The 24,692-nt window shown below is 45.8% G+C and overlaps 1 protein-coding gene across 3 annotated transcripts in view; it reads right to left on the bottom strand.

Annotated features, from left to right (window-relative positions):
• Positions 1–3,637: 3,637 nt before the first annotated feature.
• si:dkey-40c11.2 (drebrin-like protein A) overlaps positions 3,638–24,692 on the bottom strand; it is a 33,046-nt gene continuing 11,991 nt past the window's right edge. Inside the window, exons 2-16 of one of the 3 annotated variants that reach the window (XM_030358880.1) lie at positions 19,056–19,111; positions 18,702–18,814; positions 18,035–18,109; positions 14,184–14,327; positions 14,024–14,101; positions 13,717–13,868; positions 13,455–13,509; positions 13,193–13,267; positions 11,812–11,923; positions 7,025–7,621; positions 6,536–6,907; positions 6,330–6,425; positions 5,695–5,885; positions 5,493–5,544; positions 3,638–5,379 (exon numbers count right to left, since the gene is read on the bottom strand). In XM_030358880.1, the coding sequence (XP_030214740.1) occupies positions 5,246–5,379; positions 5,493–5,544; positions 5,695–5,885; positions 6,330–6,425; positions 6,536–6,907; positions 7,025–7,621; positions 11,812–11,923; positions 13,193–13,267; positions 13,455–13,509; positions 13,717–13,868; positions 14,024–14,101; positions 14,184–14,327; positions 18,035–18,109; positions 18,702–18,814; positions 19,056–19,111 (2,302 nt within the window). In that variant the 3' untranslated portion in view covers positions 3,638–5,245. Of the gene's footprint in view, positions 5,383–5,492; positions 5,545–5,694; positions 5,886–6,329; positions 6,426–6,535; positions 6,908–7,024; positions 7,622–11,811; positions 11,924–13,192; positions 13,268–13,454; positions 13,510–13,716; positions 13,869–14,023; positions 14,102–14,183; positions 14,328–18,034; positions 18,110–18,701; positions 18,815–19,055; positions 19,112–24,692 lie in introns of all 3 variants that reach the window. The other 2 variants (XM_030358881.1, XM_030358879.1) reach the window with 2 other exon arrangements.

The raw sequence follows: 24,692 nt of genomic DNA on the forward strand, positions 1-24,692 counted from the left end.
TGTGTGTGTGTGTGTGTGTGTGTTGTGTGTGTGTGTGTGTGTGTGTGTGTGTGTGTGTGTGTGTGTGTGTGTGTGTGTGTGTGTGTGTGTGTGGGCTGGAGGTGGGCAAGTGCTGGGAGGACAGCGTGCTACGCATTGAGTGGGTGATTGTATTTAGGATCTGGGCCACGTGGACCGTTCTGCCAGCCGGGACATCTAATGTGGGGACTAAGGGAAGTACCGGGGAGGTGGGGGCATTATTGGGAGTGGTGGGGATCAGGGCTGGAGAGTCTTCCACCGAGAGGTGGAGGAAGACTTCAGGTATGAATTAATTGAACATTAGTTTGTTCACCTGACTAACCATCCCTGATGGTGGGGTGTTGGTGGCGATGGCTTGTGAGAGGATGGCGTAGTGGTGAACTGCTTGGATGACTTTGGAGTAGGTCTTGGTGATGTGGGTGAGTGGAGGTAGGTTTTGTGTGTTGGGAGATGGTTGTCTGTGTGGTGTGGCAACACGGCTCGCCCCGTTCCAAACAGCCGACGATTCTCAGCTTACTGAAGCCACAATGGCACTTTTGTTCCAAACAAAGTACTTTACCAAACAAAACCAAAAACAGCTTGGAGGAATCCACGGTAGTGATGTTGCGCTTGATACAAAGTGTTGGCTGCGCTTGATACAAAGTGCTGGCTACGTCTAGGGGGAATAGGGGCACCATAACACATATTGACGTCAAACTGACTGGAGGAACAAAAGCACGCCACAAACTGTGTGCCAAGGGAAATGGGGAACTATAAGCAGAGCCAAATCAAAGAAAGAAAAAATTAAGTGACAACTACTAGTGAACACACAACCTAGGCTAATGCATACAGAGGGTGGCCCCCACTTCTAACCTGATGTGATAATATAGGAAAACTATGTGATAGTGTAATCCCAAGGGCATCTCACCTTTTCACCTAAACCCCTATGGCGTCCCAAGCCCCATACAAATAAATGTCCAGACAGACAACGGAGTGGGTTACAACGGGGAAACGGGTGCAAACTATAAAGGCCTGATGACTGCACAACAACATCACACTCGAAAGGACATCCGCACACACATTCTCGGAGTACTTCTTGTGACTAATCACATGGTTGTACCCCTGAACAATCAGCGCCCACCGCAGTCACATAAATTCCAAATTCCATCAGGTTCCATCAGATTCTCGGCAGGCAGCCAAGAAAAAGGTCAGTGAATTTAGAATATTCAAAGAAATGGAAAATTAATGGCTTGAAACGTTTTCGGATTTCCCCAGTTATCCTTCCTACACCACTCATTAGGTGGGGATTGAACCCCTGACGACCGGGTGCAAGCCTGACGCCTTACTTCGAGACTATCTCCCTGATTTTGAATGTGCAGTCAATAGTACTTATTCATTCAAAAGATCGGCGACTTTAATGGCAGGCGGCCTCTCTGTTTTTATTAATCGTTAGGTTGTTCCCTTATTGAGTTATTATATGCTTGTACTCCTCATAGACCTCCACATGTAGCCTCTGTTCGCCGCTGGAAAAGATCCCGCTCTGTCCTTTTTGGACATTTGATCCATGATTAAACATTCACGGTTCTGGGCTGGTTACATATCTCGTGAGCGCGCGTAAGCCATGATAACGTAAGCCTGGATGGAACTAACCTGAGCAAGGCGCGGCTGAACTGGGTGGACGGAACAGCTTAAGCCTCAAGTGGAAGTTGGAGTTAGTTCTAACCGGGCTTAATCAACTAAGCGCCGCTTTCGTTAGCGACTTTGATGGAATACCCCCCAAGTATGAACGTGAGGTTTTCAAAGGACATTTTCGTTTACTTCAGTCCACTGGCAAGGCTGATAGACTGATCTATCCAGCACAGATCTAGGTGGACACGCCCACTAGTGATGTCATATGGGGCAGATTTTCGAAACGGCTTGTAAGGCTTGTCACACTCGCACCTGGTGGTTCGATATGTCTCCTTTAAGTTAAACAATGAACATTTGATTCAAGTTTGTTTTTGAATGTCAAAAGTAGAAGAGATCATAAAATTAGCCTCCTGCACACGCTTTAAAGTGGAAATGAAGCACTGAGAACTGTGTCAATTTTTTGTTTGTTTTTTCATTTTTGGAAACACATGGATTTTCATCAATACTGAAATTCAAGTAGTTTCACCGTAAAATGACATGTTTATAACGACTTTCGCCTCTAGGGCGCAGCCATGTTTTAAAAACGCAGGCGCTACGTCATCAGAATGGTTGGCTCTTTAAAATAAACATGTCGGATATTGGAAGAAGAACAGGGGGGTCCTTTTGTATTGCCCCTGGCTGTTCAAACGAATTTTATCGGTTAAAGGAGAGCGGTAGAATAGTTCATTTCCATGTAATTCCCGTCAAGAAGCCTGAAGTGCTCCGAAGATGGTTAGCTGCATTGAAACGCCTCAGCCCCCCAATGGGACCAGGGCAGAGAGTATGTAGCGACCACTTTATAGAGGCTGATTACATCGAAGAGGGAGCTTTTTCTGAAGATGGGAGATTTGTTCGCCGTCCCACCAATCGCCTGAAGCCAGATGCTGTGCCAACTATTTTTAATTTTAGTGGATATAGTGCTGGATACACGGACATACCCGTCAGATCGGACCCGGGCGCTGCTCTTATGCGCAGCGAAAGAGCGCAGAAACGTGCTTGCCAGGCAGAGGAACGAGAGGTACACTTAGCTTCTACTACTTGAGAAACAGATAAATTAGTACAAGTACACTCACTGTTTGAAGATTGTCTTGTTTGCAGACTAGCTCGCTCCATGCTCTTGATAATTTCTAATCCATCGCCAAAATAATCCATTGTTATCGGAAATAATCCATTTGCAAACACCGTCGGTTGCACTATTTTCGCATATTCACGTGCACACCCAAATGGCACGACAATTACTTGTATCATGAAATTAACGAACTGTAAGGCAGCGTGGAGCCCAGCTGCTGCACCCGTGTACTTTACTTTTCTTATCTTATTATATTATAATAATTATTATATATATATATAAAAAATATAATAATGTAATAATATATAATGTGCAATATATATACATATCTTACACTGCATTACTACAGGTTCATTTCATGGCAGCAGACACTCTCCATGTCAGTGGACATAGGGACACAAACCCCACACAAGCACCACCGATTGTTTCCTGTGCGCTCAGATACATCTCTCTCTCCTTCATCTATTTCTCCTCCATAGTCAGGCTCTGTTGGGGGCACTAAAACTCCGACTTCTCTTACTGGCTCAAAAGCATAGGCAATTGGATGCCTGCCCTCATTGGTGGGTCTATCCAATTCGTCCATATCCATTTTGTTGAGGCAGTAAGCTACCTGTGAGGCTATGAGCCGCTATGTAAACAACATAGAATGTTAATACCAACCATTCTCGTGACGTCATCGTATTCTGAAAACAGAGATGGCGGCGCACAGGCTGAAAACATTGTAATTAATGCAACGTGTTTGTGCTTCATTCTGAATAACGGGACATATTTCCGACTTTTTTTCTATTTATGGTATATTTAAATATTTAACTAGTGCTATAGACATGTTTTATTTGATTGCTTCCTTTCCACTTTAACCAAATGATACACAACTACAGTTTCCTGCAAGGAAAAACGACAACAAACAATATTAACTGTTTATCAACATCCAAAATTAATCGTACAAACCATCATGATAGGTATGAGATAAAACATGATCTATTACTTTGTCAATAGTGTCAATTTACTGCAGAAATCAAATAGCTTAAGAAGAATGAGATAACAAACGTAATGGTATAATGAACAAAACACATTCATGAACAAAATGCAAGCTATTATTAAAGTGTAATCCCGGCCGAAGGGTTAATTGAACCCAGGGTCTTTGTTTTGGCATGTAAACTTGTCAAATAAGCCCTCCAGATACTTTTTTTTCATTGAAAATCGAGTATGGAGTTTGCCCGGCGCAATGTTTTGCTTCCATGTTATTGGCTAGGGGCACAGCGAACGCTTTCATATCGGCCTTTTTTTTACCACTAATGTAACTCAAAATACCACCAAACCTCTGCAATTGCATGATTAGGGTCCCTTCACATAAAACGAAGCGTCCACAACTTAGTTAGCGTAGCGGGTTTTCCAATTCTGTGCCTTACCAGTAGGTCAATGTTCCAAAAGAGACGCAAACAAATTTAAAACTTCCAAGTATCACGAGGGGAGACCGTTAAGTAAAATTCGTTGGCGTCTCTTTTATATTATTTACGGTAGCCGGTAATCGACTTGTGTTGACTTCCTGGAAACATGGACCTACCGGTAATTGCACAGACTTGGAAAACAGTCTTTTTATAATAAACTCCCGTTACGCTAACTAAGTTGTTGATGCTTAGTTTTATGTGTAGCGACCCTAAGAATGCTACTGGAGAGGTTTGGTGCAATTTTGAGCTATATTAGTGGTCAAATAGATGCAGATATGGAAGCGTTCGCTATGCCCCTAGCCATAACAAGGGGGCCAAAAATTCCGCTGCGCAAACTCTATCCTCGATTTTTATTGGAGAAAGTATCTGGGGGGCTAATTTGATGTGTTTACGTACCAAAACTGTGAGCCTGGGTTCAATTTTCCCCGGAATTACACTGGAGAGAGTGGAGAAAAGCAGATTCTAAAATCAGTGCTCATATACGTCAATCTTTTGTCCTGTTGTGATGCAGGTTCTGAACACCACTGTGAAGCATTTAGAGAATCTGAACAGACCAGAGATGTTATTACATACCCTATACAAAAAGCAACCACAATACTGTAACATAGCCCCTCTTTAGCGGTCTTAAATATAGGCATACTAATATTTAATAAAGACAATAACAAAACAAAAAGTAAATTAATTTAGAATATTTCCGAGCAGGGATCAAAATCGTAACCTCCACACATTTACATTTAAGGCATTTAGCAGACGCTTTTATTCAAAGAGACTTACAATTGGTTTCAGAGCAATACACATTGGATTAAAACAAATTAATGTTTGCATCAGAGAGTGAATTATACATGGTTTATTGAATATATGAAAAGTTGCTCATTGTGCTCTATATTTCTTTAGGGCTGTGTGTGACTGTCTTACAGATGTGAAATATGTATTGCTCTGCAAATACATCTTGGAACATATATAACAACATTACAGTGCTGGAATAATGTAAATAAAAAAGGTGTATGTTATGATAAATGAATTGGGTGTGTGTGTGTCTTGTTGCGACCATGTGAATATTTTCCTAAATATGTTCCACATAGTTGGCAGGGAACAGGCCTTGTTGGCCATCTTTGCTGCAGCCACTCCACCAGGCTTCGTCCACCGTCTCCACATCACTGATGATGTCGCCGGGTTCAAAGGAGATCTCAGATTCGTCTGCTGTAAAAAAAAAAAAATATGCTGACACATAAAAAGTCTGACAGACAATTACAAAGTAGGTATATGGGACAAATAAAATGCATGAAAGAAATAAAGAAATTACAACGTACCCGCTTGGTAGTCATAGAGGGCCTTCACGCACATTTGTGTCTCCATAATTTCCTGAATGACAACAAAGGAAACTATGAGTGGGAGTATCAAAATTGCTCTGAACAGTACAAATTTATGTTAAAATAAAAAGCGTTCTGTGCGCTAAAAGCTTCATTTTTTTTCCCATGTCACCGCACAGGAAGTGTGCTGGTGTAACTCTACCTCTTGTCCATTCTCATAAACCTCCACTTTCTCTTTCTCCTCCTTCTCCTCCTCCTCCTCCGCCTCCTCCTCCTCAACTTCCTCTTCCTTCTCCTCCACTTTAATGTATTCTCCCTTGACGGGTTCGAGGTGGTAGCACCCAGACAGCTCTGGGGAGCTGAGCTCGGTGTCCGATGGACTTAGGGATCGTTCTGGAGAAAGTGCATCAAAACATTCAGGCTTAGGACAGTAGATCGGTTGTTGTAATAATATCCCAATACGATAGCACTTTATTGTCAGAGCAATTCTGAAATTTGTCTTGCATCCCAGCAGCTCTATTTACAAACATCAGACAGGACCCACAAATACAATTTAAAATGCATACATTCATCATAACATTACAACAGACGACAACATTAAGGCCCATCAGCATGCATTTGGTCTGGGATTAAGTGCCTGATTCAGTTCGAGGATTGACTGGTGAACAAAAGAGTGCTTTAGTTGGAACCCTACATCTCATAATACTAAACACGTGTGTTTAAAACATAGCAGGATGTAGGGTATTTTGATAATGTAGTGTGGTGTACTATAGTATATCATAGTATAATAAATGATAGTATCAAAGGTCTGTTTAAAAATATAATTTAGAGGCAGACCTATGCCGTTTTCTTCCACAGTGTCCCCGTTTGTGAAGCCATTGGTTGATACAATCACCGTAGCCTGTGTGATTTGCTGTCCATTCGTTTCCGTATCTGCAAAAAAATAAAAGTATAATGCTATTTGCAATTCTATATTCTTAGAAAAAGCACCTTACAGTTAAATTGAAATGATGCAAGATGAGAACAAGAAGAGAACACTGTACCGGCCACTTCTAGCCCCGGCTCTTCCTCCAAGTGGACCAACATGCTTGACTCTTGCGGGAGCAGAGCACAATGCTGTTGGTCGTTCACCAGTTCTTCATCCTCCGCCCCCCCGTCTTCCGCCACCATCACTGGTCCTTCCACAGCAGCCTCTGGTTCTGTGTCCGATTCCTGGGCCGTCGGCTCCTCTGTCTGCACTGCGACGGGCTGACGGTGCGGCGGGGCGGTAGGAGGGGGTCGGGGCTCTGGCGCGGGTTCATCTTCACCCTTCCTTACTTCATTCTCCTCTTCTTCCTCTTCTTCCTCCACCAACACAGCCTGTGCTATGTAGCATGAGTCCAGCTCGGTGTGCACCGGAGTGGCAGCATGGAGGTCTGGAGGGGGGACACATAGAGAGAGAAATTAATCAGTACATGTTGAAGTTGAAGACGTATGAAAGCGGCATAAAGCTAAACCAATCCGGTATCCGGATTGACATTCAGGTTCCCCACCTCTGTTGGGCTGTGGACTGACGGGAAGTGGCACACTGGGTGCCTGTGGCACTGGGTCCACCTCAACCTGGACTGGGGAGAAGGCCCGGACCGCCCACGCCTGACCCGGGCCGAGGGCCTGGGAGGCCTGGCTCTCGGGTGGTGTCATCGGCGTGGTCTCCCCTGCGTGGGCGGGTGAGGCGCTGTCGTCTCCCGGGGGACAGGACGCCAGGAGCGAGGCGGGGGGGGCGGACGGTTGCAGCGGGGCGGGGGACGTGGCGATGGCGGTGGCTGGGTCGTCCGACGCACTGTGGCGACGGCGCTGGTTGTGGGGACGCAGGGTAACCCCGGGAGACGGAAGGCTGGGCGGGGCCGAGTCCGGGGGACCGGGGTGCACGGGGGAAGGGGGCGGGGACTTGGCCGGGGGCGGGCGGCTCTGGGGCGAAGGATGGAAGTCGGGGCTGGTGGGCGGGGGCGAGCGGAACATCGGAGAGGCGGGCCCCCGGGAGAAGGGGGAGACGAACGGGGGGCTGCGAGGGGAGCTGTCCTCGGGGGCCTTGGAGAAGATGAAGGCCGTGTCCGTCAGGCTGCGCTGGTAGCGCCGTGCCGGGGGTCTGCCTGCACACAGCGGGCCCAGAGGAAAGAGCATCAGTACCGTGAGGATGTTCAACACAGCAATCTAAAGGTGGCGTATTATCCCACCAGGTGTGAGTGTGATTAGCTGTTACAAGGCGTTTTGAAAATCGGCCTCTTCTGACATCACAAGTGGGCGTGTTAAAAACTGCAAGTTTATTCAGCTTCACCTCACCTCCACAAGGGACACCAAGTGGTGATTCAGGGTAATGGATAGCTCCTCCCACTATAAATAGAGGCCTAGTGAGGCCTTCCCCCCTTTGTTCTCACCACAACTGAGTGTGTGAAGGTGTTTGCCGTGTGTCTTTTGAATTCCCTTCACTGTAAGTTCACCTTTACTATTTTTTTATTTAAATATATATATTTAGATAGTAAAACATTAAGTGAGCAACATGCAAAGACACACACTGTAACAGGATCTATGATATACTGTGCAGGTTTAATAGACGGAGACACTCATGTTGCGGGTGTAGCCTTGGGTACTTTATTACATGCTTGTTTACGTTACAAGTGTTCACCCCTAAACCTTCCCAAACCTCCTTACAGGTTCCTACGCGTATCACTACACACACAACACACAGAAACCAGTAATGTATTAAACAAAAAAATAACAAACGGGCAAGGCAACACACACTGTGGCAACCCCGATCGTCGGCGGCTGGGATTTCCAAAGGAGACGCTCCAAACAGTGCGTTCTCCCCCTACTGCGTCTCTCCGACTCCGCTGTCTCCCCTGTCTGGTGTGTGCTCGGTCCTTAAGAGGCCTCTCCCGTCTCCCTCCCCCAGGTGATGCGTGGTTCGACCCCCCCAGTTGGATCAGGGTTGCCACACACCCCCACCCTTAGCTGCAAGTCGGGGACCCCCCGGGATAGACCTAGGCAGGCGTCCCTCCGGGACAGTGTGTCTGCGCGTCCGGGCCGATGGACCACCTGGAAGTGGTAGTCCTGCAGCGCCAGGAACCAGCGCGTCACCCGGGCGTTGGTATCTTTGGCATTCGCCATCCATTTCAGGGGGGGCGTGGTCTGTGACTAGGGTGAAGGTGCGTCCGAGGAGGTAGTAGCGGAGCTTCTCCAGGGTCCACTTTATCGGCAGCGCCTCCTTCTCTACGGTAGAGTAGTTTCTCTCGCTGGCCAGGAGTTTCCGGCTGATGTAGGACACCGGGTGCTCCTCGCCTGACCGGACCTGTGACAGGACCGCTCCCAGCCCCACCTCAGATGCATCGGTGTGGACGACGAAGGGGAGGTTGAAGCCCGGGGATGATCAGGAGTGGCTCGGTGCAGAGGGCCTGTCGGAGGCATGAGAACGCCTCCTCGACCTTCTCCGTCCACTCCACTCGGTCGGGTAGAGCGCTCCACGTCAACTCGTGGAGGGGGCTGGCCAATGTCGCGAACGCAGGGATGAACCGTCTGTAGTATCCCACGAGTCCCAGGAACGACTTCACCTGCCTCTTCGTTCTCGGCCGGGGCCAGGTCCGGTTGGTCGCTCGTCCTGCGGCTTCACGCTGCCCCTCCCAACCTGATAGCCCAGGTAGGACGCCTCTTCGAGGCCCAGGCGGCACTTCTTGGGGTTGGCCGTGAGGCCGGCGGCTCGGAGCGCCCCCAGTATGGCACGGAGGTGGTGTAGGTCCCAGGTGCTGCTGTGTATGACGATGTCGTCTATCTAGGCGGCGGCGTACTCCCCCCCAGTCCATCATCCGTTGGAAGGTCGCGGATGCCCCATGCACCCCGAACGCGAGGACCGTAAATATACATAATAATATGTAAAATATATATATAGTGTGGCAACCCCGATCGTCGGCGGCTGGGAATTTAAAAGGAGACGCTCCAAATGGGGTTGCGGGTCAACGGTTTTTATTCGTTCACCTCACTTGTAAAAAAGGTAAAACAAAAGAGAACAAAGGTTCTTCTTCTTATGGGGTAAAAAGGGTCAGTCTCTGGCTCTGGTCTGGCTGCGTGGACGGCGCTCAGTCCTGGGGGGAAACGTTTAGGCGTTACTACGGGTTGGTGCGTTCTCCTCCTACTGCGTCTCTGCGACTCGGCTGTCTCCCCCGTCCGGTGGGTGCTTGGTCCTTAAGAGGCCTCTCCCGTCTCCCTCCCCCAGGTGATCCCAATGTCCGTGATTGCCCGGGTGTGCTTGATGCGTGCTCCTGCGCCGCCGTGCTGAACGGCACATACCTCCCTCAGACTACCTGTCCGCGGAGCTGGCGTGGTTCGACCCCCCCCAGTTGGATCGGGGTTGCCACAATAGTAAAACAATAAGTTATAAACACACAAAGCAAATTACTCCCCCTGTCTCCTGAACATGAATCTGATACTGGTCTCATCAGAATGGGAGGTCGACTTCGAAGAGTGGAGACACTTGATTATGAAAATATCCATCCAACTGTATTGGATCCAAAACATCCCCTAACCAAACTCATTATCAAGCATTATGACGAGAAACTGCTCCACCCAGGCTCAGAACGTGTACTGGGCGAAATGAGACGCAGATACTGGATTCTGCATGGTCGCCAGGCCATAAGACAGCACCAACACCAGTGTCCAGACTGTCAAAGATGGAGAGCCAATCCAGTCATTCCCAAATTGGCAGATCTTCCACCAGCCCGCCTTAGATTTTCTAAGCCCGCCTTCTGGTCCACAGGCATGGACTGTTTTGGGCCTTTCACAGTTGAAGTAGGTCGCCGCTCTGAAAAAAGGTTGGCCATTCTATTCAAATGCTTGACAACTCGCTGCATACATATCGTTCTGCTTGACAGTATGGATGCAGATACCTTCCTGATGGCCTTCAGGAGATTTGTTTCACGCAGAGGGAAACCCTTTGAACTCCTCTCTGACTGTGAAACTAATTTCAGAGGAGAGGCAGAGCTGCAAAATGCCTTCCAGGCCATGGCACCAGATTTAAAGCAGCAATTGGCCCACACACAGGTGAACTTTCAATTCAATCCTCCATCTGCCCCACATTTTGGCGGAGGCTGGGAACGAGAGATAAAATCAATTATAGTGGCCTTCCATGTTGCAGTAGGAAACCAACCAACAACGGAGACAGTCGGACACACAGTCATGGTTGAAGTAGAAGGTATTCTGAAATCAAAACCTCTCGGATACATCTCCTCTGACCTTGCTGACCAAGACCCTGTTACACCAAATATGTTGCTGATGGGGCGGCCAGACTCCTCTCTTCCTCAGGCAATCTACTGTGGAAGTGAACTCCTTCGCAGGAGGAGATGGCGCCACAGCCAGATCTTAGCAGACCATTTCTGGACAGCCTTTATACACCATTACCTTCCGAACCTTCAAATCAGGCAGAAATGGGAAACTGACAAAGGGAACATGGAGTCAGGTCAGGTGGTGATGGTAGATGACCCCCAATATCCTCGAGCATCTTGGCCCATCGGAAGGATAACTGAACCCTACCCTGGAAAGGACGGAAGGGTCTGCAGTGCTAAGGTCATACTTAAAGGCCGAGCATACATACGCCCTGATTCAAGATTAATCCCAGTACCGGAAATCACAGACGAAGAAACGAAATGAAACGCATTTGCTGCACAAATCCGGGAGCGGCTGTTAGAAACTGCAAGTTTATTCAGCTTCACCTCACCTCCACAAGGGACACCAAGTGGTGATTCAGGGTAATCGATAGCTCCTCCCACTATAAATAGAGGCCTAGTGAGGCCTTCCCCCCCTTTGTTCTCACCACATCCTCACCACAACTGAGTGTGTGAAGGTGTTTGCCGTGTGTCTTTTGAATTCCCTTCACTGTAAATTCCCCTTTACTCATTGGATTATTGTTTGTTTAAGAAATGATTGTGATGGTTTAATAGCTAATCTTTACCTGTTAAATTATGTTATGAAGGTGTTATGAAACCAGGGTGGAGCAGTTTCTAACAGGGCGTGTCCACCTGGATGTTTGACGGATGGATGAGCAACGTTTGCTGCAGTCCACTGGGTAGGCTGGTAGACTGATCTATCCAGCACACATCTGAGTGGACACGCCCACTTGTGATGTCAGAAGAGGCAGATTTTCAAAACGTCTTGTAATGGCTAATCACACTCGCACTTAAGGATGAATGACCACACACGCACACACACACACACACACACACACACACACACACACACACACACACACACACACACACACACACACACACACACACACACACACACACACACACACCTGTACCACTGCGGGGAGATGTGGGGCTGAGGGGGCTCTTAGACGAGGAAGAGAGCTGTCTGAAGAACTCCCGAGGGTTCATGGAGCGCTGGGAAACCAGGACTGCTGCCTCCTGCAGTTTCAAGGTATATCATAGAACAATAAGAGACACAGTTCTCTGCAGTATGGTCGACTGTTATTACTACTTAATTCAGTTGTTCATGTTGCACGATATATGAGAAGATATTGCATTACTTTATAACTAATCCTAATTACTTGCCTAGGAAGCAGAGGAATCTGCGAGATGTTTTTATTTGCCCTGGCATATATGACATTGTCACAGTCATCGTATCTAATATGGGGGGGTTCGATTTGATGAGTGACAGTGTACGGTCAGAACGCCACTGGGGCATTTTCTAGAACAACCTAGATTATTGCCGCCGATTGGTCACCTGTTTCGTAGCTCTGAGAGGTTCCAGCCTAATAGGCCTTTGTGAATTGGTCTGGTGATTAGGGCTGAACGATTCATCGAATTCAAACCAACATCGTGATATAATAGAACGCGATTTGTAAATCGCGAAGGCTGCGATACTGACTGGAGTTCAGCATAATTAGTATTTATTTCTCTTTTACCATTCAATAGTTAAATAACGATTTTATAATATCAATTCATCTCAAAAAATATAGGCCTGGCCTAAAGGAAAAAGCAGTTAATATTTTGACTCCTTCCAATGTTGTGTTGGTCAGCCTATATAATGATTTATTGCTTGCTTAGTGAATAATACAGGACATTAGGAACTTTCAAAGAAATATCTCATAATAAATCGCAATCACAATATTGGTTGAAATTATCGCAATTAGATTATTTTCCAAAATCGCTCAGCCCTACTGACGATGTCAGGCTACCTCATTATGTTTAATGTAATCCTCTTCACAGCAATCATTCACTTTACTTTTTTGGTATTTTGCCCAATAATTGCTGGCAGCTTTGTCTTGTGTCTATTAGCGATACCATTTCATTGAGCCAACAAGGAAAACAATCACTCTGAAATCATTATTTTCTTTTTCATCTGATTTCTCATTCTTATAATTTTACTGAAACACCCATTTTCACTGACACTACAGTAACAATCATTATTCCCTGTTATGTATTATGTATTAATTGTATGCTCTTTGTGTCTTTAGTTGTCTGTCTTGTTTGTATGTGTGTAATGTTTTTGGCATTTTGTTCAGGAACCCTCGAAAATGAGATGGTACATCTCAAGGGGTTATCCTAATAAAATAATTTCAATCAAATCATAAAAACAAGTTCACTCTTTTTACAATCAGAGGACATGTGACAAGGAGAAAAAGGGGCTTTAGTGAAAGCACATTGGACAGCGCTGTCATAATGAGGACGTACCGCTGCCATCTCTATGGACTCACTCCTCTTCAAACGGGCCCTCATGTTGTCCTCATGCTCCCTCTGCTGCTGCACCTGCCAGCAGGGGACCACACACTCAACGTACGCACAACTAATGGCCTAGGGGTACACCTACAGAGTTTCTCATGTCTTCACATAAACCCGCACACACGCACACGCACAAACAGACACAGACACACACACACACAAGAAAACATACATATCAACCACATTGTCTAGGGAATCTAAACTATGAACTCACCCATCTTGATTTCTCATGCCCGCGTAACTCTTCTTCTTTCTGTGCCTCTTTTCTCCTGAGAATTAAACATTTCAAAAATTGGTAATGTTTATCAATAAATTAAGTGTTATAATTGCAGTGGATTTACTCTTTGATTCGTCACCTTTTGTTATTTTTGCTGACCTTTTTATGGCGCTCACTTAAAGTATTACACAGGGCAGCCAGTAGAGGGTGCTAAATGAACAAGAGTATGAACTCATGGCAACTCAGTAGCTTTTCAAACCTCTGCTCTTCAATCATCTGGAGCTTTTCGTTCATCTTCCTATCTCTCTCATCGGCTTCCCTGCGTTCGTTCTGAACTCTTTCCCTCTCTAGACGCCTTCTGTCCTCCAACATACGCCTCCTCTCCTCCTCCTTTCGCTGCTCCTCCTCGCGCTGAGACAAACGGTCCGAGAAAAGAGGGGGGAAAAAATGTGACTACTTCAAACCGGTAGTCAGTAGTTTGCGGACCTCAATGGGTAGCATCCTTCCTGCCGGATCACATTTCAATGATTCCAATTGTTGAGTACATATTAGGAGTTTCCTTTCACCTCTGCACATGCCCAGAAGGAGTCTCTGTTGATTCTCCTCATCTCCATAGCAGCGTTTGTTTTTCTGTAGTTGGTGCCCTGAAAAAAACAAAAATGTGTGATTTTACTATGGTCCTCTGTCTCCCCCTAATGGACAAAAATGACATTGCAAGAAACCCACCACTGTCTCTTCTTTCTCTGCAGACCGGGAGCTCCTTCTGACTCGCTCCATGGGCGCTCGCGCTTGAACTTTACTGTGCTCGGCTGCGATCAACTCCTCTGTGACATCGTCCACCTTCTCTGCACTGATAAACACATGGGACTCCTAGGAACAGAAGAACATTGGGAGCTGTGAGACATTGCTTAAATCCTGACTTGAGAGAAGAAGAGTGTGTCTCTATCTCTGCATACACAAATGTATTTGGTTTATGAGCACATCTGTTTTATATGGAGGAATGGATGGTTTGTTTCTCTTTATGTTCTATCTTTCTTTCGTTTATTGTGAGGCATACAGTGTTGATTTCATTGGGGCATCACCCACTGTGTGTTGAACCTGAAGGCACTGTAAACAAAAGCATAGGAGCAAACTAAGACACCATCACAGGAGGAGACTGAGTGAGCACAGCGAAATGTGGAGAGGCCCGGGCTGTTCTGAAAGTAACGGCTGACCCAGAAAGCAGGACTGTTTAACCCGCTTCAAACGTGTTCAGGTGCATTCGTCAAAAACGTCCACGTTTTCCTTCCACACGGTTCCATCTGCAAGTCATACATCCTGGAGATAAAATAAATACTGTACTCTCCAGTCCGTTCTCCCCTCTCCTCCCATTTGTCTCCCCAACTTCTCCTACTTTCTTCGATTTCTTCCTTCTTTATTTATTTTTATTTTTCCATCCAACGTCGTTCGATTCATGTTTTGCTAATAAGGATGTGGGGGACTGCCCTGACAGGAGGAGCTGCCCAGTGGATGGTGGTGGTGGTGGTGGTAGGCGTGGTTAAGCGGTTGTTAATGCCTGTTCATTGGTCTGTCGTGTGACCTCACCTTAACCCTGCTCTGTCCTCATGATCACTCACCGAGTGTCGAAAGTGAGGCACCTTCTCGACCATGGAGGGTTTTTATGCTAGGTTTTCATTTGTGTGAATTTAATCCAACACTATAAACTCAAGCGGCTCATTCATCGGTCGGTTGCCAGGCTCTGAGATCAACAAACAAAGGTGCGTTTGTAACCGATGGCTCCGGTTGACTGAGTGATTCAGAACTTATATAAACAATGACAGATCCTTGATATGTTTCTTCTTTGTCCTTCAGTGGCCTAAAGCGACCGCATCTTAGTGGAGATATATCAGATCAATCACACTGACACACAGACGCAAATCCAGATTCACATCCAAAGCATCACACACACACAAGTACAAAGAGCTGGGAGCTAGTTTTGACACAACGCACTCACTACCAGCTGAGACTTGTGTTGTAGGAGGGATGGATGGATGGAAGAAAGTAGAAAGAAAGAAGAATGGACAAACAAACTCAGAAAAAGGGGTTATGGTTAGGGTTAAAAATAAAATACCAAAAGTTCCCCTCACACAGGGGGTTGTCCTTTTATTAAAAACATTCCATGCTGATCCCTCGTACGAGAACTTGTATTTTTCTGAGAATATTAATAGTATAATATTTTGTTGGGTGATCTCCTGTCTTCATAAGGCAACACAAGAGCGGCCTAAAGCCACAAACTCCCCACGCTGTTATCCTGCTCTTCCCCGAAATATGAATAATGTGAATTCTGTGTTCTGAAAGTTCTATGAACCTTCAACAATGTTGTGTAGGTTCTCCCACTACTGACAGAATAGTTTAAATATCCACTCTGGGCCATCTAGGACTTTATTCTCTGGTTCCTCTGTGATGTAGTCGCTGTGAATATGCTAGAATGATGGTTTTCTATTTAATTTGGAAAGGGTGCTAGAGACTATTCGTCGACTGCTACTATAAACTCCCAAAACAGAAGTAAGCATGAACAATGTTATCTGACGGTATCATGTAAAGGATGCTGTGAGAAGAAACGTTGGTTGATTTATCAACATACATACACATGTAACAAACAGAACATATTTGGGGAGATTCCTAAATGCGAGAGGTAAACACGATTCCTGCTCTGACTGGCTGCTGGTTTTGAAAGGCGATTTCTGGAATCAAATCTTATCTGGGGAACAGTAAGCGATTTATTTTCATTGCTACCAGATGGTGTTTGCAGACAGGGGTATGACACATCGCCTCGCATCCTATTTCACCGGCATTCCTTGATGTCTGAAAATAACTTTGAAACAGAACGATAACGGTGGGTTAAGTGCCAAGTGCTCAGAACGCTTTATCGCCGACACGTTTGTGTCTGAGAGGCGGCCCGAACTTCACAGGATGAGGAGAGGATCTTCCAGTCAGCATAACCATGGGGTTACACAGTCCCGCTAATGCTCAACACATGCTGCGGCCGTGATGTCTGCACGGGGGAATGTGTGTTCTATCAATTTGAATCAGCCTCAGCTAATAAAAGACAAGAATAGTCAAGTTGTGTGTGTGTGTGTGTGTGTGTGTTTCTGTTATCAGCCTATTGTGAACCAACCAACCAAAACAAAAATTAATTCTGACATTAATATATTTAACACACACACACACACACACACACACACACACACACACACACACACACACACACACACACACACACACACACACACGAAATGCATAGTTTCGTCTCAAGTCCTATTGATGGCTTTAGTTTTTTTCTTGTACATATTAAAAAATGCATGGGAAGACACCAGATTCCAGAGTGCAGTCTGTCACAGTCCAGGTCCCAAAACCACTCCGCTCTCTCCAGAGTGCTCCACCGCCTGGGGTTTTGCCTTTATATGGAAACGGGTCAACCATGGAGGTTGACCCGAAGGTTAAGCTTAACCCCTGAACCAACCCCAGGTTAAATATGAAGTGAATGCTAAATCAGAGGCAGCCAACAAGCGCCTTGACGTCAATCGCGTTTTACTGCTACTCTCACAGCTTGAGCTCGATTCACACATCTACTAACAAAACATGAAACGCACATTTTTTGAGGCTTCGTGTTGTGTTTGATTGTTTCCATTTCACTCCATTGCCAACATTTCCCCGGAATCGTTTCTTTCTCCCACTTCCCGCCGCGGCTGTCACAACGAGTGTGGCAGCTCTGAATTGGGGATTCGTCTGTCACCGGGGGCAACGCAAAAGACACAATGGCGCTTCCACCAGAGCCCAGTCCTCCTCAGCCCCACTGTCGGGATGAAAGCACGGCGGACGAGAATAACCGCACACTGACACAACCGACACAACAGGAAGCGCAGAGCAGGACAGGAAACACTCTGGAGACAATGCAAGGTAAACTTCCGTGTGTAAATATAGTGTTTTCGTTCTGTGTGTGTCCCTCTTTAAGTCGGAATTGGAAGTGTCGTGAAAAATACGGATCGATGAGAAGGAATGGAAATGGGAGCAGCCAGGTGGCGTGTAGTAGCTACGGCATACAGCCTGGCTATTGCCAGACCAAGCTCAATGGTAGATTGCACGTTGGTCTAGGGAGGCTGCTGTCATTTTCTGCTGCACAAGAGGGATGATCAACGTGCCTAGTTCCACCGACTGTGTACACAATTGGCTGCTTGCCGTCGCTGACCTGTCGTCATTGTGTTGAACCAGCCAATAGTGTGCCAGGGGGAGAAGCCAGCTTGGTGATTGGCTCCCGCAAAAACATATCAGAAGCAGAAAGAAATGTATTGCTCTCCTCCAGACCATTCTGCAAGGCGAATTCAAATCGCCGGCAGAACGGGCTGGGGGTACCAAGTCTATACGGCATACACTTGAGGGATTGTGCGTGTGTGCAAGTTTCCATCCCCATTCGCTGAACCTAACTGTGTTATTCTGTGTTATCCGTTGCCGTGGAGATGGTTTCATCACAACCCCAAGGTGAGTAACTCAGGGCTATATGACCAAACAGTGAGTCGGCGGCTGAATATCGAACCTACCTTGAAGAAGTTCCTGATGGCGGCCATGTGGTTGGAACATTCCGTCCTGCGGTATTCATCCACATTTTGTCCCATCTACAGACACACACAGAGCCCCATCAGACCCCTTCACACATATTCCATAGCCTCTTTTTCAGCAGTACCGTAGTACTGCTGAAAAGTAAAGTAAAGATACAATAACTTTCAAAAAATGTCAATAACTATTCCAATCTATACCAAATCTAAAAGTGTGTGTGGCGATGGCTGGCTCAACATGTGCAACAGGTGTGCAGCCTCAACATGACCCAGAGTCCAATCAGACTCTGGACAGGTGAGGCTGCTTAAACCAGCCATCATCCACACACACTCGACAACATTTAAAACACATTATTTCAGAGCTGCAGGAAGAATGCATTAATCCATATGCAAGGCCATAGATTTGTTTGCATACTTCAATAAGCAGGTTTGCTTATGTGAATTGGCCACAATCTTCAACCATGTATGAGTGTGATAGTTTCATCCTTTTGGTATTATTAACATATTTCTTATCCTTTTAGTGTTTTCTTTGAGCGTGTACTGATATTTCACAATAGTTTAAAAGTTTTAAGTATGAATCAATATTGATTGATTGACTTGAAGTCTGATGAGCACGTGGTTAATGTGGGTGGTCCCTATTGCTTGAACTCACCCAGCTGATCATAGCGATGCACGGGCCTCCTGTCTCCGCCGTCCCGATTCTGCAGAGACCATACTGGGGCTTGGCCATGTGAAACTTTCCTGCCAGCTCTGCCACACCACCCGCTGGAGCGATCAGAGAGCCACAGGGGTATATATAGGAAGGGCAGGGCAGAAGATGGTATCAAAATAAAAAGGAAAACTGAAATATACTGAAACCATATTCAATATTCATTAGGAGACAGATCAATAAAACTCAGATCAAAGTGAAAGTGATTTATTATTTGTGTCTCCACTTCCAGATAGTCTGCGTCTAAACTTGCTTATGAGGAACACGATTCCTGTGTTATGTTCTGAGCTATCTTACCTCCAGAGTCTGCCAGTTTGAGCTTGTTGCTGATTCCTTCATATGTGAACAAAGCCCTGTGGACAGAGAGGCAGATGAGCCGACGTCACTCAACAAAAAAGAGCACAGGAGAAGTTGTGTGTGTGGGGAGCCTGGATAAGCTTTGCTCACTGTGAATCTAAAACAACAACAATATAAATTGTAACATACTGTATCTTTATGGAAAAGTCCCCAGCAGGTTGACAGCCTCATTCACCATGTGTTACTTCAATCATTGTGATCATAATTACCCACATAAAGATGCACGCACATGCACAAACACAGAAAACCACAGACACATGTGCAAACCTCCCCCCACACAAACATTTGTGTGTCTCACATACATTTGCATATACGTGTTTGTTCTTCAATTACACGTGGTCTCTGCATCATATCCACACACACACACACACTTTGTCCATACAAAGCAGTCTTAATTATTCAGGAAAAAATGTCTCTTCATTTTTGACGCATGCCCTCATTTCATTTGCTCCTTCTCTTTCTCTCTTGTTCTTCCATTAATCTCTCTCTCTCTCTCTCTCTCTCTCTCTCTCTCTCTCTCTCTCTCTCTCTCTCTCTCTCTCTCTCTCTCTCTCTCTCTCTCTCTCTCTCTCTCGCTCTCGCTCTCTGTCCTTCAACCCTTGTACGTCCGCGGGGCAGGGAGACACAGTAAGGCCCATTCATGGTGTTAGCCTCGCGGTCCGTGGGCTCGCACCTGAGTGTTCAGTCAGGGCTGTTCTGCGCTACCGTTTCCGACATGTGACAGGAAGAAACCTGTCCCCCCTGCTCTTCAGAGTCAATCAGGCTTTGTAACATAGCAACCGTGCAACAACACCACGGCTGTCAAGAGCTGCATTTTCAAGGGTTATTTTAGATAAAAAAAGAAGAAAGTAAATTGGATGAATGAATGCTATTGAGCATTGTCAAGCAAAGACCCACCTATGCCCTGTAATGCAATGTCTACTATAACTATTGAGCTATTTAGGAGATGCTGTAATTCAAAGCTATAAACAATGATTCTTTTTTTACAGGTCATTCGTGGGCAGATAGGGATTTCAAGTCCTGAACCTTTGGACTCCCATCTGAAAGGTTATGTGTTGAGAAACCCAATAAAAAAAAAACGTGAACGTAACATCTTTGTTCTACTTTCTTCCCCTGATCAGCGTTGAGCATTTACCAGCAAGCAATGCAACACACGGAGCAGACAGCCAACGTGATCCTTATTCAATCCTAATTTCCAAGCAGTTGGGGTTGAATCCTGTCTGCAAGTGACCTAGAGAAGGTAACATTGTCACCTCTCGACTGCTCTTTTGGCTTGAATCGTGATTGAGTTCCTCTCTGAAGAGCAGTCAGGGCTGTGTCGACAACATCTGGAACAAAGCATCAGCGCAGAAGGTCATGAGTCCCTATTACAACGGGCCAAAGGTGAGCTGTCTGTGCTTTCATCTGAGTGCATGTGTTCCTACACTGAAGCACATTCTCCATGCATGTCTGTACCACTGTACTGACACGCCATCATCAGATGACTGAGAGGGAGAGAGTGAGGAACAGAGGGAAAGAAAGAAGGAGAGAGAGAGGGGGAGAGAAAGAGGGAAGATTTTTCCTACTAAATAACATTTGCAAGGGCAATGACCTCTCAAAGGCATCTATACAAACACGTGCAACCATGAACAAAGGCTGACAGCACGTCTGAATAGCCTTTCTGAATCACTCTGTTATTATTTGTTCTACAATTACGCTCTGTCTGTCTAAAGGCCAGAGAGCAACATAAATCAGTCCCAGTGTGTCTGCGTTGGCTAGTGGGAGGGGGGATACGCATCTAGATGTGTGTGTGTCTGTGTGTCTGCATCCAGGCGTGCCTGAGAGTGTGTGTGTGTGTGCGAGATCCACACACATACACTAACACACATAAGCAGGGGCACAATGAGCATGCTGTATTAACAGTGCAGGAACATAAAGACTGGCAGTGTATGAGTGTGTGTCTTTATGATGGGGCGGGAGTAGCTCAGGAGGTAGAGCTGCATGGTTTGCTGGTAACCGAAAGGGTGCTAGTTCGATCCCCGGATTGTCAATCTGTCCCTAAGCAAGGCACCTAACTCTAACTGCTCCCGACGAGCTGGCTGTCGCCTTGCATTGCTGTCACTTCCATGGGTGAATGACTGGGAGAATGTTAGGCAATATAGTAAAGCACCTTGGGTAAAAGCGCTATATAAATGCAGTCCATTTACCATATCATATACATATGTGAGTCTGTCAAGCCGACTATAGTGTACTACCATCCGTGTGTTGATCATGACCACCATACACGGTAACACGACTGTTATTTTGAACCATAGCTACATGCCATTCCGATACCTAGCCACATGCAGTAGTAGCATGATTCTGAGTTCTCTCCTCCTGATCATTCACACCACATAGTCTGCTGGCATCAGTGGAGCCCATATCCGGACCTGAGGAAGGAGCTTATGTTATACTGTGATTAGTCCTGGTGGCATTCCTGAAGGTCAGGGTCAAAGGTCGCAGGGCCACTGAAGGAGGCTTAATTGCATGCGCATATTCTCCACCTCCACGGGCTGGGCAGCCCACGGCTGGAGCTGTTTGGCCTCTTTGTTCCACAGATAGCATCATAGGAAGTGGGTTTGCATGATGTAATTAGATGATATTGTGTCCATGATTCAGCCTGAACGCCTGAATATACTTTTCAAGATAAGAAAACGTCATCACGTGCAAGATAAAGCATGAATGGCCATCCAACGAAAGAATGAGCACAAGGATAAATGTATGATGTTATTTTTTAGATGGGAGTAATACGTTGGGCCAGTATGACAAACATACTACTCAACTCTTGCTGAAGGTATCACATCTGTGTGCAATATCACCTTTAAAATAGGGAATAGATTGCAGTGCTGTTGCTGTTGTTGTTAATTTTGTTGTTACCAACAAGAGAATACCACAAAATCTGAATGGTAAAAACAAAGTGAGAAGCCATGAGCTTGAACGTTTTCTGGGAATTACAAATCATATAAAAAGAAAAGTAGGGTATTTAAACGTTGTTGTGGGTGAGTCAGAGGACAGAAAGGGGAGGGCAGAAAGAGCTGTTCTCCTTCACACATGTAGCTTTCCTGTGGTATGCACTGATGAGGAAAACAGACTCCTTGTCTCTCTACAGGCCACCTTCCAACCGGGCCAGGGAGTCGAGGAGGAGAGGGGAGGGGGAGGAGATGAGGGGAGGGAAGAGGAGAGGAGAGGAAAGGAGGAGAGAGCAGATGGAAGGAGAGGGGAGGGGAGGGGAGAAAGATGAGTGAAGTGCTCCAAACACCAATGCTCAAGCGAAGAGGGCAAGCAGCAGCAGAACTTTTGCTTTCAAATAGAAGGCACATTAAATCCCATCCAATCTCATCCAGATGACTTAAACTGATCAACAACACGCATTTAAAACGGTAGGCGGAAGCAGAATAAATATACGCCTTGCACTCCACAATGGTTTTCAGCTCTGACTGCGGTTAGGAAGGTTCATTGACCAACGTACGAGCGGGATAAAAGTGAATGTGCTTTAAGTGTGCAGTTTGTACATGTGGTCCTTGTATGTTTAAGCCTTAACAAAGAAAGAATAGTGGAATAAAGACAAGGGGAAAGAGAAGGGCAGAGAAGAGAAACCCCATGCAGAGAGAAAAACAGACATCAAGGCCTGAAACATTGGTCCTGCAATATCTTTCAATCAAATACACACGCAGATACTGTGTGTGTGTGTGTGTGTGTGTGTGTGTGTGTGTACACCACACACACATTGATTCTGTATACATAGATAGAACACACAGGGTAATTCAAGTGCATTGCACAGACAGGACCAAGCCAATAACAGCAGGGTGGGTTTACTTTAGAGGACACCTGAAGCCAAGAACCTTTCCTATGATAAATGTAAACAGAGACTCTCTCTCTCTCTCTCTCTCTCTCTCTCTCTCTCTCTCTCTCTCTCTCTCTCTCTCTCTCTCTCTCTCTCTCTCTCTCTCCCCCCCCCCCCCCCCCAGATGATAAGGATCTTGCTTAGCCTCCCCCTGTGCAGTGGATTCATTTGTCTTTGAAGTCTCACCTTGACGTGTTACACCGTTTTACTGCACAGGCCAATTTTATATATTTAATTTTTATTCTTATAGATACAATCCATGGCTCCCATCCTTTTAGTTCCAGCCAAAGAGGAATGCAGAGGTGATATCCCTTCATGCCTTTATGAACTTTAATATATGAACACTTTTTTTCTTCAAACATGAAGAGATCTATGTGTGCTGCTGTCCATATTCAACAAAACTTTAGTAAAAATTAGTTAACCGTCACACATGACAACACAGGAAATCCAAAGGGGTTGCCAATACGACAGCTGTTCACCAGCATGTACCTAAACAACACAGAGAATATTGTTAGTGTGGGCATTGTTAGTGTGTCCTCGTATAGTAACTTAGTAACGTAACTTTTTCTGCATGTCCACATTTGAGTTCACTTAGGCACCTGTCTCAGGAAACATGTATAAAAACATTCATATATATATAAAGGTTTCCTCAACCTTTCACGCACACAAGCGATATCTCACCTTTCTGTTTCCCATTAGTCAACTACACTGGGTCTGGATGTACTCTCTCTACCTACCCAGTCTGTCTTCTTGACAGAAACACCTTGCGGGCCATAGGTACGGGATTTAGTCATTTAGTCATTTGTTGCCAGCGGGGGAGGACAAAGAGATTTAAACACATGCTGCAGATAAAATGTGCACACGCACACACACACAGAGAGTGAGATCGGAAGATGGATGACGCCTGGGAAATGTACACCGGAATATATGGTGAGACTGGACTGATCACTCCACAGGCACAGAACAAAGATCTCCCCAGACAGAACCCTGCCCTCCCTCTCTACGTCTGACTCTCTTTCTCTTTGCTTGGGCTTTTGCTATGACTGGTCATCGTTTTATCTTCCCATCGGCCGATGGTGTGAACCTACTTAAAAACACCATTCCCCCTATTTACCCGTCGCTTGAGTTCAAACTTTGAGAACCTAAAATATGGACACATTGGTTTGGCGGGAGCCTGAAACCTTCTCAGTAAGAGGCAGCAGGTTCCCATATCCAACCAAAGATCACCGCCGGTCGCCCAAACAGTCGAACCGCTTCTTCCTTTGTGTCGCTCCCTAAGTAGGTGATGAGGGGTGGATGTGAAGGGGATGTAGGCTTTGTTTACATGAAAACCTTTCTGCGCTGAGCAGAGAACCGGGAGCAGACCTGCACGTTAGAGATGTGCTGATGGAGAGTGATAGCAAGAAGGAAACAGGGACAGAGTGAGTGGTAATAGCGTTCATGGTCATGGTGTAGTCGGGGTTCATGGTCCATAAGTAGACCATTGTTGCAAGAAAACTTTGTCAATCGATTGAGAGGAGATACCCTGAAACTCTCCCTAAATATTATACAATTCTTATTATGGAATATGAGTTAATCTGCAGACCTGCCAACACGACAACACATTTGAAATCCAAAGGGGTTTCCAAGAAGACAGCTACTAACCATTGTGTACCAAGACAACACAGATGAGAGCTTAAGCAGGGTAGATTATCAATGCTTGTTAGGTCAAATAA

This window comes from Gadus morhua, chromosome 6 (assembly GCF_902167405.1).
Source record: "Gadus morhua chromosome 6, gadMor3.0, whole genome shotgun sequence".
In the NCBI taxonomy this organism is placed as follows: domain Eukaryota; kingdom Metazoa; phylum Chordata; class Actinopteri; order Gadiformes; family Gadidae; genus Gadus; species Gadus morhua.